General features: G+C 33.8%; 1 protein-coding gene across 1 annotated transcript in view; it reads left to right on the top strand.

The window, feature by feature from the left end:
* Nucleotides 1-19,846, top strand: part of LOC145247929 (complement C3-like) — a 210,974-nt gene that overhangs the window by 45,560 nt on the left and 145,568 nt on the right. The window contains exons 9-13 of the mRNA XM_080109568.1: nucleotides 3,848-4,063; nucleotides 5,429-5,605; nucleotides 7,716-7,844; nucleotides 10,309-10,377; nucleotides 15,862-16,050. Coding sequence (XP_079965694.1) covers nucleotides 3,848-4,063; nucleotides 5,429-5,605; nucleotides 7,716-7,844; nucleotides 10,309-10,377; nucleotides 15,862-16,050 — 780 coding nt within the window. The remainder of the gene's footprint in view (nucleotides 1-3,847; nucleotides 4,064-5,428; nucleotides 5,606-7,715; nucleotides 7,845-10,308; nucleotides 10,378-15,861; nucleotides 16,051-19,846) is intronic.

The raw sequence follows: 19,846 nt of genomic DNA, 5'->3' as shown, positions 1-19,846 counted from the left end.
CACTACGTCGAGTGGACGTCTCAAAGATTAGGTAATAGGGTAAAACAACATGTTCCATCCAAAATTCGAAATGGAAACTACCTACCTTCGGACATTTTGAACAATACCCATGGCTCATCTATAGGAGAGCACCTTATAAATAATCGTATTTGCGCTTTGAATTTTAGTGCGGACTTTTTTTCCATCCTTAGTAAGTCGCACTCTCTTTATCATCTTAAAATTCTAGAAACTATATATATTAAGACTCTGAGACCTTCTCTTTGCAAACAAAACCCATTTTGTCTTCAATTTGTAAAGACGTTCTTCCCCCCCACCATAACAATTCTATTATTTATTTATTTAAATGTAGCTGCAGTGTGCACTACGTCGGGTGGACGTCTCAAAGATTAGGTAATAGGGTAAAACAACATGTTCCATCCAAAATTCGAAATGGAAACTACCTACCTTCGGACATTTTGAACAATACCCATGGCTCATCTATAGGAGAGCACCTTATAAATAATCGTATTTGCGCTTTGAATTTTAGTGCGGACTTTTTTTCCATCCTTAGTAAGTCGCACTCTCTTTATCATCTTAAAATTCTAGAAACTATATATATTAAGACTCTGAGACCTTCTCTTTGCAAACAAAAAGAAAATCTCTTAGGGCTTAATCTAGTTTCTATTTAATAATTAACCCCCCCCCACACACATTTTTTTTTATATATACATATATTTCCCCCCCCCCCTACTTTTTCATCTCCGATTCATTGTTTCCCCCCCTTTTCTTTTTAAAATGTAATTAAGCTTGATTTTAGCTCTGTTGAGCGAGCTTCGAAAACGGTCAGCTGACACATCAATTTTAATTTTAATTTCACAATCTAAAATAATGTTTTTGAACAAGTTTAAATTTAGTCTTTACATAGCCATGATATATATATATATATATATATCTATATATATAAAAGGCAAAATGTGTGTGACCATTTCGTGTATGTCTGGCAAAGGCTTTTCTCGCACACGGTCCCAGGTTCGTTACTATCGCTTACAACTGTGTATATAGGTCCTAGATAATAATATGTAGGATTTGGGAATGCATGTAGCTTATAGATTTATTTACGTCGACTTTTACAAAATTATTGCTATTTTGGCTTCTCGCATGTTGATTGGGCTTTTTAGTATAAATAAACTGAAACTAAACTCAAACGGACGTTCTCGGCATTGCGCTGGGAAAAACGTCCAGAAGCAATCAGCTTTGATCAATCGTGTATATCAGACAGTTGCTATTCAATCTGGACAATTGGGAGCTGCTTTCCCCCTCCCCAACATCTGTTGGGGGAAAAAACAGTCAAATTTGGGTAAACAAACCCAAACGCTGCGTGACTTCTATTTGACTTTCTTATTTAGGTCAAATGGAAGCAGCAGAGTTAACTTTTATTGCGCACGCCTGTTTTTATAGTTAAATAAATAAATTCAACCCTGTGTATGTTGTATGTCACGGTGGCCTAATGGGTAACGTCGCCCGTTTTTTTTTTTCACACATTAATTTCCAACTCAAGGGTATGGGTTTGATTCTCATACTTACCTACCAAAACATTTTTTTTATTATTATTTAACACCATCTCCCATTGGAGTTTTGATTTACCTTAAGACACCCGGTCATTGCCCCCTGCTAGTATATATATATATATATATATATATATATATATATATATATATATATATATATATATATATATATGTTATTAGTTTTTGTTTTTGCGATACATTTTGAATGAATTCAAGTATTTATGAAAGTGCATTTTTCCCTTTAACCAATTTGGTACTCCCATATGGGGTGCGGCATATATATTGCTTTTAAAATATAATTCTAAAAATATGATTATCCACTAATATATTTATTTATATATATATATATATATATATATATATATATATATATATATATATATATATATATATATATACACAAGCAAAAAAAAAATGGGCCAAACAAATTTTGTACATTTTATTGCATTAAAAGCTATATTGAACAAAGAACAATTGATCAAGGTAACTTAAACGAGACTAATAACACAGAACAAATCATTTACTTTGATAAATGTTTAGTATGGAATCGCATTCCCTTTTGATTTCTTTAAAAGATCAATTCTTTTAGACATGCTCTTCACCAAAGTGGAACACTGTGAAGAGGAGATACTATTCCATTCGCTTTGCACAGCTTCCGACACTTTGTCATATATATATACATATCTATATATATATATATATATACATATATATATATATATATATATATATATATATATATATACATATATATATATATATATATATATATATATATATATACATATCTATATATATATATATATATATACATATATATATACATATCTATATATATATATATATACATATATATATATATATATATATATATACATATATATATACATATATATATATACATATATATATACATATATATATATACATATATATATATATATATATGTATATATATATATATACTGTGTAAGCAAAAACAAGACTTCAAAACAAGATATTGGTGGCAACAAAAAGTGCATTTCAATTTATGTTACAATTGTTTCCATGTCCAGTTCGACAATTTCAAGCATTATGTTGTTTGAAAATTTTTAAAACCAGCATTTCTTCAGACTTTATGAATAAGCGCACTTTTGGCAATGGAGCATATTTTGAAGAGAAGGAAGGGGAAATCCCTAGATAGAAAGGCATGCGAGAAACATCTACCTTTGTTGTGGTTACGGAAATCCCATTTAAATATTAATATAGCGCCTAATTTTTGTATCCTTATTTGAAGATTTACAGTATATATATATATATATATATATATATATATATATATATATATATATATATACAAGGTGTCCCAATAAAATGTATACACTCTTTAAATTATCTCAACTTGCTACATGAACATGACATGCTAAGTTCCTAAGAGATGACAGAAGGATGGAGCACTTCCCCACTATCATCATGACGTAAGAGCATATCTTGATAGTCACCTGCGAAACAGATAATTAGGACGAAGAGGAAGTATTGAGTACTGTCCACACTCATTGGATTTGACTCTTCTTCCCTAGATTTTTTCCCTTTTTTGTGGGTGGGGGCATGTTAAACATAGAATTCACACCATAAAACGAACTAAAATGAATGAGTTGAAAGCAACTGTTGAAAGAAGATGTGTCAACATACAAATTGAACTGATTAGGAACGTTTTCGATCCAATCAATGAGCGTTGTCAGCTGTTCATGGACCACAATGGCCAATAATTTGAACACTTTCGATAATTAGCTGGTTTCTATATTTGTTCACAGTATTTTGATGTATGAAACTTTACTTTCTTATAACAAATGTTGGTTTTATGGTCATTTAAAGAATGTATACATTTTATTGGGATACCATGTATATGCAATTTTTTGACTTCTGAATTTACAAATTTCAAATGACACAATGCTTGTACACTGAGAAATAATTTCTAATTCATTTAATTCATAACATGTATGCCAGCACTAGCCTCTTCAGTAAACCATTTTATTTAATCACCATTGGAAGGACTTACGGATTTTTCTAGTCATAACCTGCCACTACTAAAAAAGAAAAAAGAAAGGAAAACAAAAATTCCTGAAGAAGATGCATATGATTGAAACTAAGTTGTTTTAAAATAAATATTCATTTATTTAAAAAAAATATCTACATTGTTTTGGCTTGAAAATTTATCAATTTCAAATTACACAATACAGAGAAACAATTTATTTTTCATTTAATTGTTTTTTCCTTTGCTTTTGGTTCATTTATTGTCTGTGTATTTTTTTTCCCCCCAGTTGGTCGATGGCCAGATTGTGACCAATATCCGCCTGCCTCCAAATCAGGTTCCACTCGGTACTCCATTGAACGTTACAGCTGAAGTTGTTGAGACAAATTCTGGAATCTCTGAAACCAAAGAAGACACTTCGGCCAAATTTGTCTTTTCTCCATACAAATTTGACGTTTCTGACTCGCAGACTTTCTTTAAACCTGGCCTGCCTTATACGGTCAACGTGAGTAACCAATAAATCATATGTTTCATTCTTTGTTTCCCCTTAATCTATAATACACCATACAGATTTTTAGACGTTAAAAGAATGATCCTTTCACACTGTTGGCAAAGGAAATTAAGAATTACATCCCTTGAACTGTATTCAACTTATTTAATCTGAATTATTACTTACCAAAGTTAAAATAAGCTCTTCAATTTTGAAGTACAAAAAATAAGACTTGCACATGTGTAATACTAGGTTGTAAATCAAAAGGTTTGTCTTTTTCTGGTTTGGGTTTGAATCTGGGTGGATGTGTTCCACTTCAGGTCTTTATATGGTTTCACGATGCTAACACCATAATCGTGAACACTGTACATAAAATTATTACAATAGAAGAATGCGAGCATTAAAAGTAATATTGTTAAGCTTAAACAAAAATAATTCAAAGGACTAGTTGTTAAAACTGGAAAAGAAAAAGACAAGATATTCTAGTAAAAAAAATATGATAAATTTATAACTTAGAATATTGCAGCATTAAGAATTGATTATATAATATTATAAATTGAATTTAAAAAAGTTTTGGTTTTGGTTTCGATTCTCGGTGGTGGCACACAAGTCATCTTTTTTAACTTTTAAAATTATTACTATATATTGGGTCCAATATGATATTATAATAAATACGAAATTTGCATTAATCAAACTATCATATTTAAGCATGAGGGTGGCCTGCTAGAAATATATAAAAGTGTGGACTTATTTGCTGGGTTTTAGACATAAGACAACGAAACATATCAAATAAAAATAAAAACCTTATTGGCGGCCACCGTACATTTTATTCATATCAGCCCCAGGGGCTGTAACTCTGCCATATAATGGAGAAGCTTCAATGGAGTAAATGTCTGTTCCCCTTTTACTTGTAATGTTGGTGCTTCTACCAAACAGTTGGATTTAAAACAAAAGCATTTGTGATAAAATCATTATTACATACTTTTCGAAATTAGTATAAATTCCAAAAATTATGAAAAATGATCCAGTAGAAGATGTGCTAGATCTATTTTTCACAAAAAACTCACTAACGGTTAGAAATATTCGATTTTTTTAATAGAGGATTTCAAGGAAACAAAGAGAGATAAGTCAGTTTGTCAATTGATCATATAACGTGATAGTGTTTTTACCAAGACTGTATCTGTTTCGAATCCCACTATTCTGCAGAAGCACTGAAAAATACATAGAGTGATTATTGGTTATCTTGCCTTGACTCAAATCTGGTGAATCGTCAAATGAGTAACCCTCCAAAAAGATTGTTGAATTTGTTGATTGTTTTTATCATTCATTCAAACATTTTAACTACAAAAAAAAAATGTTTTCTTTTCTTATTTTTTTTAGGTAGAAACGCTATATGCAAATGGATCGAGTGCATCAAATATCCCATTCTATCTTGAATATATCGCTAAAACCAGATCAAACAGGCAGGAGCATTTCAAGCAGTTATACAAGACAATAACCGACTTCAAGCAATGTGTTATTCAAACCTCACGTTTCTGGACACAGTTCACTATTACAGTTAAGTATTATTGTCGCATAATGAAGGAATCAGAATCGTTAATTGTATCAGAATCGGTAATTTAGTACAGAATTAGTAATCTATATATATAAAAGGAAAATGGCCACATGCGTTTTTGTATGTCCAGCAAAGGCTTTTTTCTCTGGAGTTCTTGGGGGGGGGGGTTACTATGTTTTAGAACTTTTTATATACTCCCTAGATTGTAATATATACGATTTGCAAATGTTCATCGTCTCTACATTTATTTTGAGCGAGTTTTTAAAAGAAAAACTGGTTTCCAGTGTTTGCTTGTCTTTTTCGTATAAATAAAGTGAAACTGGATCAAATCAAATCAGCTCATTGGCCTTCGTGGCCGGCACGTCTTGAAGGCAATCAACTTTGATCAATGTGGGGAATACCCATCATATCAGACAATTGTTATTCATTTGAGAGCTCCCCGGTTTCTCCAACATCGTGGGGAAACAAATAAATGAAACAGCAGAAAGCCGAACTGGCCTTCAGCTATCTTTCATTTCTGCACCTGCGTATTCACTTAGCAAGTCAATTTTTTGATTGACATCGATAAATTTGAACACTTTTCTCTTCCCATGGCTTCGTATCGTAGTGGTAAAATGTCACGTTTTCTTTCACTTTCTTTTCTGCCTGGGTTCGTCATAGGTTTGAGCCTCCCTTCCTACTAACACTTTTTCTTTATTTTCTTTTACACCTCCAAACACCCCGGCAACACCGAGTACCCCCGCTAGTTGTATCAGAATTGGGAAAATATTGGAATCCTCCCATCACTAATAATAGGCAAATACGTTTAAAAATGGGGTACTGTTGCCACATCTGGGAAGGAGCCACTAAGAGCACCATATCCTGTCTTGACAGGATTCAAAATTGGCTTCAAAATCTATTAGGTGGTCCCCTTTTCTCCTTTCTGCAACCTCTTTCCCACAGAAAAGGCGTTGCGAGCCTGGCTCTGTTCTATCGTTATTTTCATGGCAAGTGCTCGTCTGAGCTTCAATATATAACCCCCCCCCCCAAACTTTCACAAAAAGCCCTCGTCTAGCTATAACCACTATCAACAATTTCCCCCAATCTCTATCTGTGCCTAAATCTAAACGCAAATTCCATGAACAAAGACTCTTCCCTAGAACTGCCCACCCGTGGAACTCTGTTCCATTAGCCTGTTTTCTACAATATGGTCATTTTCAAGTCCAATGTAAACAAATCCTTGTTGAGCAGTTCCCTTAAATAGTCAATTTCTACTCAATTTCCTCTACTAACGATCACTGTGCTATTGTCTCGGTGATCACTCATTAACCCTTATCCTCGGGCAGCCTTCAGGCCTTGATAAGTGGTGACTACTTTGTAAAAAAAAAAGTTTATCAGCAGAACAATGGATAGGAAGTTGTTTACAAAGGAACACAAAAGAAAGCTAGAATGGGAATGGGATTGTTAATCAAGGTGTAGCGGTGACCAGGAACAAAAGATCAGTCAATATATTTTAGAGTTTGTTTCAGATGTGTCGGTGGCTTTTGTGACAGCTTACGACAGTTTGGAGCAGTTTGCAGATTGTCTTGGATTTGCGACGGTTGACGACAGCTAACAGTTATAGAAAGTTGTGAGTTGGGCATAGCCGGAGGCAAGTTTTGACTCGGAGGAGATGGGGAAATGGGGAAATGGATTTGTCAACTGACTGATGAACACAGACTCGTCAGCGGATGTAGATGTGGAATTTAGCGTGTAGAGGGTCGATAGTGTCACACACACATCCAGAATGCAACTGATATTTGTCAGAGTTTTGTTTTATTTTTTAGACTTGCAAACCCATGTGTGCTCCCCTTCCCTCTTCAGCAGCCACTAATGTGAGAGACAACAACACAGCCAGAAGAGAAGACGAAAAAGAATAAGAACCTGGAAACAGCATTGTTGAGTGGGCAGCATATGGTTTTACAAATGAACGAATCCTGTGCATAATATAATAAGAAACAAAAATATAGTTGAACAGACACTTCAATACTGTCACAGAACAGTCCACTTAACATGGTGGGGAGAGGCATTCAAGTTAAACTCTTATTTACAACAAATAGTTAACTGTATTATTATTTTTTTTTTCATTTTTAGTTGACCACTGCTGACCAGCGTCTTGATTCAACCGATCAAATTCAAGAAAAATGGTTGGTTTCCGCTTCCAAATCGGAGACTGATAGTTACTTGCTTTTGTCGCTCAATACAACGTCAGATGGATTTACGGTGAGTTCACAAAATATTTCATACTAGCGGGAATACCCGTCCCTGAGAGGGTTCATAATAATGGTATAAAAACTCGGAACCTTTTAATAAATGTAATAACAATTCACTCTAAGGTCAGTATTTCATTTGATGTTTTGCTCCATTTTTTTAACTTTGGTAATGGTAGAAAAAATAGCAGCACCTTCTTTCGAACAACAAAATATGGCCAGGCTTTTAAGGCACTTATTTTTCTATTTTTTTTTTTTGTTGCTACAAATGATGGAAATAAGGGCAAGTGGTGCATTTTTTTTTCCTTTTTTGCCTTTTTCTTCTCGCGCACACTTCTCAATTTGCATATGTGTGTTTTTTGACTGCTGCTACTAATCTCTTCGCAAGCCAGCCATCCTTTGCTGTTGCTGATATTTTCCCATGTGTTAATATGCACTCTGTTACACAGAGAGACCGAAGACATCCGAGGATGGTGCCTAGTAGGCATTCAAGTTCTCCCTATCATAAAGAGTAATATGTGTTTGTTTATAAATATTTATAAATATGTGGTTCATTTTTTCCCCTTTTTCGACACAAACATTCTTGAGTTCAATAATATACACCCGAAAAAGGTGGGAACTTACATCGGTCAAAATGTTGTGAAAATGACACTCAAGATGAGAACAGTAGTCCGAAGAATCCAAATAATACAAATTTTATTTTGTGTTTTAACAAAAAACAAAATCCAAAATCAACAAACATCTCCAAACATTCAATTCCCCCTCTTGCTACACCTTTTTCGAGGAGGGGGACTTGCTATGACTGCCTCTCGTTTTAATCTCCTGGAATCTCTTCAAACTTGGCTGATCTGGCGCTTTTGTTGGTGGTCACTGTTTGTTTACTTGAGGTTAACTGCTTCAGGCATTCACTTAAAAGAACACCTAAGACCATCTTCATTCCTTGAGCTTACTTGCAAATAACCTTGGATATTCTCCCAAAGGCGATCCCAGCGAAACTTTTCCCATTCACTGATTTTTCAAACAAAATGAATACACTTTTGCTGGTCAGAGATATTTTCAGTTTTCTGCACCCCCTCCAGCTTTTCCTCTGATCAAGCAATTATCATTGCAAAGTCTGCCATTCACATGCAATAATTAAAAAAAAATATGCTGCATTGCACATTTTTACATTGTTACTCATTTAAACTCGTGTTGTGATTTTATTTAGAAGGGGACACTAATTCAGTATCATTCTAAATGTTTTATTTGTCAGCTAAATATAACCATTTCTGACCACTTCAAACTTTTTGACAATCAATCATGTTTCTTGTTTTTCCCCTTGCAACTCCCTTGTATCAGGTTCATTATTTTTATTCAAATGACATTTTGATACATTCAATAACTATTTTACATTGTTTCTTGTATATTGTTGCCAGATGCATCCATTCTTGTCAGAATGATTTCTCGTTATACACAGCTTGGGTACTTAACATAATGTCAAGTTCATAATTTTTATTCCAATGACCTTTTGGTACATTACATAATTATTTTCAATAATTATTTAATGTTATTTCTTACATATGGTCACCAGGTGCACCTCTTCTTGTCAAAATAGTTTCTTGGTACACACGGCTTAGGTATTTAACATAGTGTCGGATTTGAGTAACATTAATTGGCTAGGAACAAAGTGTAGTATCCGTTCTGATGCTACACTTCACTTTTTTTTGTCCTCGGTCAGTCGAGAAGAAATCTTTCATGACTGAGACAATTTTTTTTTTTTGTTCCTATCCAGAATGCACTTATTAAACAATCTTGTAAACATCAGTGGGCTCATCACCACTCTGTAGCACTTATGCAGTAACACCATCCGCTCTTGCTGCTCTTACTTTCGATGGGGGGATGAATGGAGGATGTTCTTCAGATGTACTCAGTGCATGAAGGGTTGGTTGTCTGGTGGCATAGAGGTTAGCCTATAACTCTTCGCACCTTGAAACAATTCTGTCTAGGTCATGGATGAGAGTGCCATCTTCTTTAAGATAGGTGATGTTGTTTCTGCCTTTTTTTTTGATGGACTTAATGCCTTTGTTTATTTCAAGGGCTTGTAGTATTTGTTGTTCATTGAAGTTTTTTGAGGAGCTGGGTTTTCCCCACATTAAAAACCGACCTTGTGTGTAACTTTACCCTCGTGGGAAAGCAAATAAATAGGAACACACGCACAACAAGTTTGCAGCATAACTCTCCATGCTTTTTTTTCTTGAGCTAATTTCGCTTATATAAAAGAAATTTTTATATTTTCATCTTGTCTCATTCGGAACCATCTTATCCATTGTTTGTATTCTGAACCATTATTTATCTGCCCCTTTTTTATCTTCCATAGCTCTCAATTGGCACAAGAGCAAGGTATATGAGGACTATAGTCCTAAACCTGTAAATAATGTAACTAGCAACAATACCTTATTTCAAGAAAAATTCATATTGTTTTCTTTTTCTCTTTTAAGGTTGGTGATTTTGTCACGATGCAAGCGAGCACTTCCAGAATATTCTTTAAAACAAAACTTTACTACATGGTAATAAAACATTTCTTATTTTTTATTTTTTTATTCATGAAATTATACTCAGAATATATATACATTTTTTCCCCTTTTTCGACACAAACATATATATATATATATCTTCTTCTATAATATAAAGCTGAACGTCTGTGTGTGTGTCTAGTCATGAATAGACTCCTATACGGTTGACTATTATAGAAAACTGATCACATATAATGATAGAAGATGTATCGAGACACAGCAATGGGTATGTTTGATCTGGCATAATGATGATTCATTAAAATTGTGGGGTCTGCGTACACGCGTGGTCCTTCAAAGTATGGAAATAAAAAATTTTAAAATTAAAAAAAAAATGTTTACAAGTGTTTTTGATATAGATGTACTTAATAATACTTTGATAAGTATGCTTTAACTTAAATATGGATGGTATAATAAAATTGTGGGGTCTGCATTCGCTCCTGGCCTCCATAGAATGGAAATAGGCACAAACTTTAATAAAGACTTTTTTCTAGCAATTAATGATATAGATATAAAATTTTCAATGATTATTTTTTTAAAGTGCAACACAATGTACATTACATAAAATAAATCCAAGGTAATTTTTTTGATTCAATTTGAATTAAATTTTTATACCTTACTTTGTAAAATTTATAAAAGTACACTTTGAAGATAAATAAATTTCAAATTGAATCTTGTACCTTTATTTTTAAAGCCTATAATAAAAACATTTTTAACAATTTTCATGCCTTGGATGAAATGCTTTTCTAACTTATATATATACACAGTGGCAGCAAAAAAATCGGCACTTGTCATTTTTTCAAAAAACTGCAAATTTAAGCTAAATTGAATGTAACTGTTTAAACAACTTATACCTCATTTGATTCATCTTTTATTCTTCTATAATTTGACTTTTAATTGAAGTATCCTAGTATTCACGTCAATTTAAAAAATTAAATTCAAATCGAGAAGGCAAAAGAACTCTGCAGTAACAAATGAGCTTAAAATCAACTTAAAATATCCACCTTTTAGGCAACAAAGCATCTCTAATCGTAATTGTTGTTGTTTCAGGTTATACAACGTAATATTTAGTTCCTATACATCGACTTTCTCTTAATGATTGTAAGGAGCTCATTAATTTCCACCTTTCTGGTTTATCCAATTAAGAAATCAGCTGCAGATTGAAACGAATGACTGTGCAGAAGCACCAAAACATCAGCAGTATTTGTGATGCCCTTAAATCTGGTCATCAAAGAAAGATAAAGAAAGGGTTTAAAAAAAAAAAAGATGTTAAAGCGCACGTTATGACATTATAGAAACCTTTTTTTTTTTTTTTTTAGAAATTGATAGGCACATTTTCCCCTTTCATAAAGAAGGTATTCGCATATAAATTGAAATAAAAACTATATTAATCATACTTAATGCAATTACTAATGATTAATATCTTCAGAAGCACTCTTTCCTCTCTATAAATAAACAAATGTATATATATATATAAATTTAAATAAAAAAACTATACTAATCGTATTTATTGTATTAAAAAATCTACATGTAAAATTGAAATAAAGACTATACTAACCGTATTCACGGTAATTACTGAGAAGTACTCTTTCTTCCCCCTTGAATAATGTATCTGTATATCTATAAAAGTGAAACTGTCTGTATGTGTACATTTCCCTATTTGACATAAGGGTTATTAAGATTTAGGAAAATCTTATTAATTGGTTTTCGGCCAGAAATTTGGCTTCCAAGGAGTCAAAGTTCTTTTGAAAACTCTACCAAACTTCTCTGCCAATTTTGGCTCTAAATACTTAAAAAAAATTTTAGATGTAGGTTACTTGGACATGGATCAAACTTTTTTATTTGATTTAAGCCCAAAACAATAAATGTTAACGGGTCTAAATTGAGGTCAAAGTTTTAAAAAACTTGACCTCGCAGTCTCTACGAAATTACTCAGCCAATTTTTGGTCTAAACATTTGAAATTTTACATAAAGTGTATTCAGACATAGGACAAGCTTTTAAATCGGTTTTTGGCTGCCAAGAGGTAAAAGTTCAAAAGATTTAACCTTTGCGGTCTCTAGCAAACTATTCAGCTAATTTTGGGTCTAAACACTTGAAATTTTACATAAAGGGTATTCAGACATGCAGCAAACTTTTTAATCAATTTTTGGGCGAAATTTGGTTGCCAAGAGGTGAAAGTTGAAATAGTTGACCATTGCAGACTCTACCAAACTCCTCCGCCAATTTTGTGTATAAACACTTGAAATTTTAGATGTAGGACATGAGTCAAACATTTTAATATATATATATATATATATATATATATATATATATATATATATATATATATACTAGCAAAAGTACCCGTCGTTGACTGGGTTCAAAAACAGCCTACAGAAAATGGACTCTGATTTATGAAAGTATGATAGGTTATGAAAAGGAAGGGTTGTAAAGAGATAGTTTCCAATTTGGGGGTATCAAAACCAAAGCAAAATATGATGAAAGTAAAAATAAAATAGATAAACCCCATAATTTATTATACCATACCTGTTCACACTGAAACACTTATCACAATATTCTGTGGATCTATATTAAAAAACCTTGTTAAACTTTGTGACATATTTCCATTCTATGGAGGTCAGGCACGAACGAACACCTCATAATTTTATTATACCATATTTCTTAAAACTGAAACATAATTATCAAAGTATACTTACGCAGAGAGATATGAAAAGTCTTCATTAAAGTTTGTGCCTATTTCCATTCTATGGAGGCCAGGAGCAAACGCAGACCCCACAATTTTATTATACCATCCCTATTTAAGTTAAAACATACTTATCAAAGTATTCTAATGTACATCTATATCAAAAACACAATTCGCCCTCTAACCAACAATCACGAGGTTGTTTGCTCAGCAACTGAAAAGGCTAATATGTTTGCCAGCCGGTTTGCCTCAAACTCGACACTGGACCCTTCCAACCACCCCCTGCCTGACTTTCCTTTGCGGACAGACGCCACACTAGACGATCTAAAAATCACCCCTGCTCAGGTACATGCTATCATAAAAAACCTTGACACTTCAAAAGGATGTGGACCTGATCTCATCCCAGCTGTGCTATTAAAAAAGTGCTCAGCCGAAGTAGCTCCAGTTCTCTCCAAACTCTACAACAAATGCCTTAATGAATCATGCTTTCCGGGCTTAATGAATCATGCTTTCCGGGCTGTTGGAAAACTGCTTCTGTGGTACCAGTATTCAAGAATTCTGGCGAAAGAACTGACCCATCAAATTATCGCCCCATTAGCCTCCTCCCACTTTTCGCCAAGATATTTGAGACCATAATTAACCATGCTCTAGTCCGTCACCTTACAGATGCTAAACTTCTGATTGACAAACAATATGAATTTAGACAAGCCCGTTCCACCGCAGACATCCTCACTGTAATCTCTGAACGTATATACCATTCACTGGACAAAGCAGGGGAGGGCAGAGCGGTAGCTCTAGATATATCGAAGGCTTTTGACAGGGTATGGCATGAGGGTCTCCTCAGGAAAATTAAATCATATGGTATCACTGGTAGAATACTTAACATAATTAAATCCTTCTTAGATAAGAGAAAAATTCAGGTTGTCCTCGATGGTCGTACATCTAAACAATATGATATAAATGCGGGAGTGCCTCAGGGGTCTATCCTTGGACCTCTATTGTTCCTAATATTTATTAATGACCTCCCTGACAAAACTGCCTCTGAGATGGGTATATATGCTGATGACACCACACTCTATAACAGGCATGACAGGAAAACAAATGAACACATAACTAAAGAAATGGCAAAAACACTAGAGGATGAACTCCAATCTGTAGTGGAATGGGGACAAAAATGGATGGTCACATTCAATGCTGCCAAGACTAAACTCGTTTCCTTCAATAATTACAAGAAACCTTCTCTGCCACCAATAGCAATGGCCAGTGACTCCCTATCTGAGAGTACATCTTGGCCTAACATTCACAGGAAACATGAGTTGGAACAATTACATTGAAAACATTGCCAGGGCCGCTGCGAAGAAGGTGGGCTCTCTCTACCGTGCTAGAAAACTACTGACACCTGAAAGTATCCTGTACCTCTATAAGGCCACCATTCGCCAATGTATGGAGTATTGCTGTCATATTTGAGCTGGTGCATCTGCTGCTAGTCTCTCGCTCCTAGACAAAGTTCAAAAGAGATCGCCAATCTGATAGGCCCTGAACTGGCATTTAAGCTTCAGCCTCTGTCCCATCAACGAAACGTTGCATCCCTCTGCCTGTTCTACAAGTATTTTAATGGTGAATGCTCTGACGAACTGCAGACATTTGTGCCCCCACGGCATAGACACCCTCTACAAACTCGACAAGCAGCTAAATCCCACCCGCACACAGTAGAGATCCCTAGATGTAAAAGATCTTTCTACTCCAGTAGTTTCTTCCCCAGAACCGCTAGACTCTGGAATTCCATTCCAGGTTCCTGCTTCCCTAACTGTACTGACATGCAGAAGTTCAAGTGTAATGTGAACCGACATCTTGCTGCCCAAATCCCAACATAGTGCCCCAGTAGTTGCTGCCCCTGATAGTAGTCCCCTACACCAAAGTGGCAATGTGCCTGGTTTGGGGTGAGAATGTAATAAAAAAAAAATTTTTTTAAATTGTAAACGTTTTTTTTTTTTTAATTTTTAAATTTTTTATTTCCATACTTTGTGGACCAGACACGAATGCAGACCCCACAATTTTAATGAACCACCGCTTTGCAGGATCAAACATACCCATTCCTGTGTCTCGATACATCTTCTATCATTATATGTAATCAGTTTTTAAAAATAATCAACCATATAGGAGCCTGTTCGTGACCAAACACACACACACACACACACACACACACACACACACACACACACACGCATTCAGCTTTATATTATATATATATATATATATATATATATGGTAAAACTAGTAATCAGTAAAAACCTGAAGAGAGTGCTCAATACTATTGCAGAGTAAATTTGTGTTTTATTTTTTTATTACTGTTTTATCTGTTTGGTTACATATGTTTCGGATGTTTGACCATGTTTACGATCCAACAGCCTCGTCAGACCTTACAGAAATGGTTGGTTAGTATTAGGAAGAATTGTTTTGTAAGGTCTGACGAGGCTGTTAGATCGTAAACACGGTCCAACATCCAAAACATCTGTAACCAAACAGATAAAACAGTAATTAAAAAATGAAGCAACATATATATATATATATATATATATATATATATATATATATATATATATTCACATAAAGTTATGAACAGTACATAGGGTCTGAGCAAAGCCAGGCTGAACTGCGAGTATGTATAGAGAGTCAAAATAAAAACTATACTGCTCGCATTGATCATAGTGAGGATAGTTATGTTAAAACACGCTATCTGTTTTTGTTTTATCTTCTACAAATTGTTGCATCTTTTAATTATCTTTTTACTTTTCAGATAATCGGCAAAAGTAAAATTCTGAAGTACGGCGTTCTTCCATACAATAGAGACGGTTGGCGTATTAATTTCCGGGTAACCGGGGATATGATTCCAGTCGGGAGAGTGATTGCCTATTATGCACGGCGAAAAGAGGTTGTTGCCGACTCCCGATCTTTTAAAGTTGTCGACATCTGTGGTTCACCAGAGGTAACAGAACATTTTTTTTTTTTTTCGTTTCTTATTTGAGATTTGTGATTTGGTTAAACAAAACTGAAATAAAATATAAACAAGTAGCAGTTAACAATCAACAATCACCAACCTTGATGAATGGTGATAACTAGTGCTGGGACGACTAATTAGAATTGGAATCAAAAAAGCTGGAATCTTTTTTCTGTAAAGTATTGAAATTAGAATCAGAATCGGTAAAAATTTTAGCCTAATTTTCGATGCTAAAAACGATTCTTTAAAAATTTATAAAACTTAATTTTTGATTGCTAGAGTAACCTAGTCGCAGGGTTCGTACATTTAATCATTGAATGTTCGAGTTAAAGAAAAAAAGAATGATTTTCAAATCACCAAGTTCGTGTTATATAGGGGTTTCATTAAAAGAGAGTCTTAGAGTTTGTCGTTGAGTCTTCGAGAGAGAGAGAGGAATGTTGTGAGAGAGAAATTGTTCGTGTTATGAAGAATGTCGTTGTTTCTGTTATGAAGATTCATATATATTAAAAAGTTCATACTGAGAAGTGTTGATATGAGAAGCTCTTTGAGTGAAGAGATAGTGTTCAGACAGTCTTAGTGTAGATATGAGATGTGTATGTCACGACATTTTATAACAGATATATAGACATATAATAACAATTCACTTTACCTTTTGGTGGAATCACAACACAAATACGACGTTTATAAAACACATGATGGGTTTATTTCTTCTCACGACCGGCCGTGGTTTTCTCATCAAGAATTCAAAGCTTCACATATTAAGTTTCAAAGTGACCGTCTCGCTTCTAGACGTTCGAATTCCAAACTGCAGACTGTCGTCTGTCGACCTCAGACTCTCTCTGACTCTCCCCCTCCTTCTTCTGCTTAACTCCCAAGATTTCTAACTATCTCTAGAACTTTCTATTTCCCATGACGTCATAGACACATGTTCTGGACATACATGTCCAAAACTTTTCCTTTTTTTACAAAAGGAATTTTAACCTATACTCAGTAACCTATATTTCCAATATGTTAAAAACATGTTTATTAAATTATTTTGTAGCTGCATTCTTTCAATTGAATTTTCATAACAAAATTGACAGTGCACATTCTTTTCTTGAAACTATTTTATCTCTATTCTAAACAAATCGTTTGTTTTACATTCCATTTTCTAATTCTCACACGTAATCTATTTCTAAACCTAAATTACGAGGTTCGAATTTCGCCTATGCTATTTCATTTTCATTTTAACTACTCTCTATTTTTATACTTACATGAAAAGGGGACAGCCCTTATCATGTAACATTCGCACGTCGACCGGCTCACTTTCAAAGGGGTAGTTAAGAGAGAGAAGATTCACGTGCTTGTCAAGCATACCTTTCAAATCGCCACGCGTCTCTTTCTGTTTCTCCCCCTTCCTCTTCCTTCCGATTTTAAATCTATAGAAATGAGACAAAATCTATTTCTAATATTTAAAACAATTTTATTGAGTCTTTTTCGTTAACCTGTGAATAAATTTCTCTTGAGATATCAGCTTACGATAGTGTAGCATAAAGGCCTGCTACACAAGATCCCTAGCTATGGAATAGCTAGAAATGTCTTCTCAATTATTAAATTCCTGTCTGATAGGTTTATTAAAGTAGTGGTTAATGGGCAAAAATCAAAAGCTCACAGTATTAATCTTGTCCGTTAGGGTTCCATCCTGAGCCCAACTCTCTTTTGATCTTCATCAATGACCTCTCAAATCACATTCTTAGATCTTTCATATACATTTATGCAGACGATACTACCATCTATGGCAACACTTCAAAGACCAGAAATGGCCAAGATCTCTCTGATGCTCTCTCCTCTCATCTTGAGCATGTGATACAATAGGGAAAAAGGTGGTTGGGTGATTTTAAAACCAAGCTTCTCTCTTTCCAACAGCAACGCTCTGACTCCTTTTCAGCTGACTACAATATCGCTATTTTCAAGTCCAATGTAAACAAGTTCTTATTGAACCGTCCTCGTAAATAATCTGATTATACTAAATTTCCACCACAAACGATTATCATGCTACTGTCCCAATGACTACAATACACACATTAACCCTTACCCTGGAGTGGCCTCCCGGCCTTGGTATGTGGTAACCCCCTTTGTAAAAATTAAAATTGTGTGCGTATATGTGTGAGTGTGTTTGTCACTTGTCATTGAGTCCACATGTGTTAGTGGTCGCTATGATGAGTGTTATGAGAGGGTATTTTCCTCTCCAATTCCAATTTCCATTATAAAAAGGAATAGTATATTAAAATATTCTATTTAGAACGTTTTTGGAACAATCTAGAATAATCAAGAAAATTCCATACAGAAACTATTTAAGGGTGCTTACACAAGAAGCCAAATCAGTTTGTTAACAAAGTGGTTGATTTAAAGTTGCCGACTTGCTGTTAAGAACTCCGGTAATGTTTCTTGGATGAAAATCCAGCCGAAAGAAACTCATTAAAACCAAACCACTGCATCATTTGAAGAAACTAGAATTTTGGTAAATACAAAGATTTCTGTATATTTTCTCACTAACCAAAGAACAATCTTTTAATATTCTTATTATTTGATTTGCCCATACATAAAACATTTTATTTGAAGTTAGTAGTTATTATCTCCCTTTCACTGTCAACACTATAGACCTTATAATCATCTTCAAAGCTAGTAGCAGTAGTACGAACAAAGTGTATTTGCTTGTAAATATTTTGTATGTTTTTGTTTTATGTTAAAAATAAATATTCCTTTATTCTAGCTTAGATTTTTATTAGTTCTTTCTTTTAATTTGTTGTGCATTCATATCTCTAGACAGAAACGTAACAATGAGTTCCAGTGGAGAATGGGGTTCTGTTGAGTTTCAAGAGAGAAGTCTGTAGTTGTGTCATGGAGAGAAGGGGAAAAGAAGTAAACAGTGTCTTGTCCCTTTTATAATCTTCCATAACGTGATCTGCTTGCATGAGAGATGTACCTTAATTGGATAAACCAGAAAGGAAGTTAAAGCACCAATCAGCACCGAGCTTAGGAATTAAGCACAGATTCAAAGTCGCAATGGCAGCTTATTAGAGGTGTGGTATCGTTGTTTGAGTTCTACTATAAATCTATGAGTTATTGGCACTTTGAAATATCGTCTCGTATTTGAATTATTATTAGAAATTTTGAAAAACCAAAAAGTGTATTATTCTTAGAAATAAATTATTTATCTTAAAGATATGAACAAACAAACTTTCGACCTAATAGATCCTTTTTCAAGTGATATTTATTTATTTATTTTTTGTTTACATCATTTTTCTATCAAAAATATAAAAATCACTTATGGATAGTTGTCCATTGAAGTGTTGATCACAGATAAGTTGAATATTCACTCTTGTGCTCCGTGTGGCTACATGATATAGATTAATAAAATAATATATTGGCATTTTGAAATATCGTTTCGTAGTTATACAATATAATATAATATTAGAAATTTTAGGAAACAAAAAAATGATATGTTTTCTTTTCGTCGTTGTTGCTGTTGTTTTTTAAATAAATAACTTCTTTACCTTAAAGATATGAACAAAATAAATTTAGATAAAAATCGCACTGGTATAAATGTGCCTTTTTACTTGTGCTATTGATAAATATTGAAAAAATGGCAGTGTGAGAAAAATCTCACTATGAGAGTGTCAAAATCTTGGTAGCGATACTTAAAGAGAAATCATTAAGAAGTTTGTCAAATTAAAAAGAAAATTATATCTAAATTAAAAAGTAGATGTGGACCATTAGCTAAATCACCTCAAAAAATAGATTC

This window comes from Euprymna scolopes, chromosome 26 (genome assembly GCF_053919585.1).
Source record: "Euprymna scolopes isolate OS-2025 chromosome 26, ASM5391958v1, whole genome shotgun sequence".
NCBI lineage: Eukaryota > Metazoa > Mollusca > Cephalopoda > Sepiida > Sepiolidae > Euprymna > Euprymna scolopes.
This window is presented reverse-complemented; position numbering and strand designations above follow the sequence as displayed.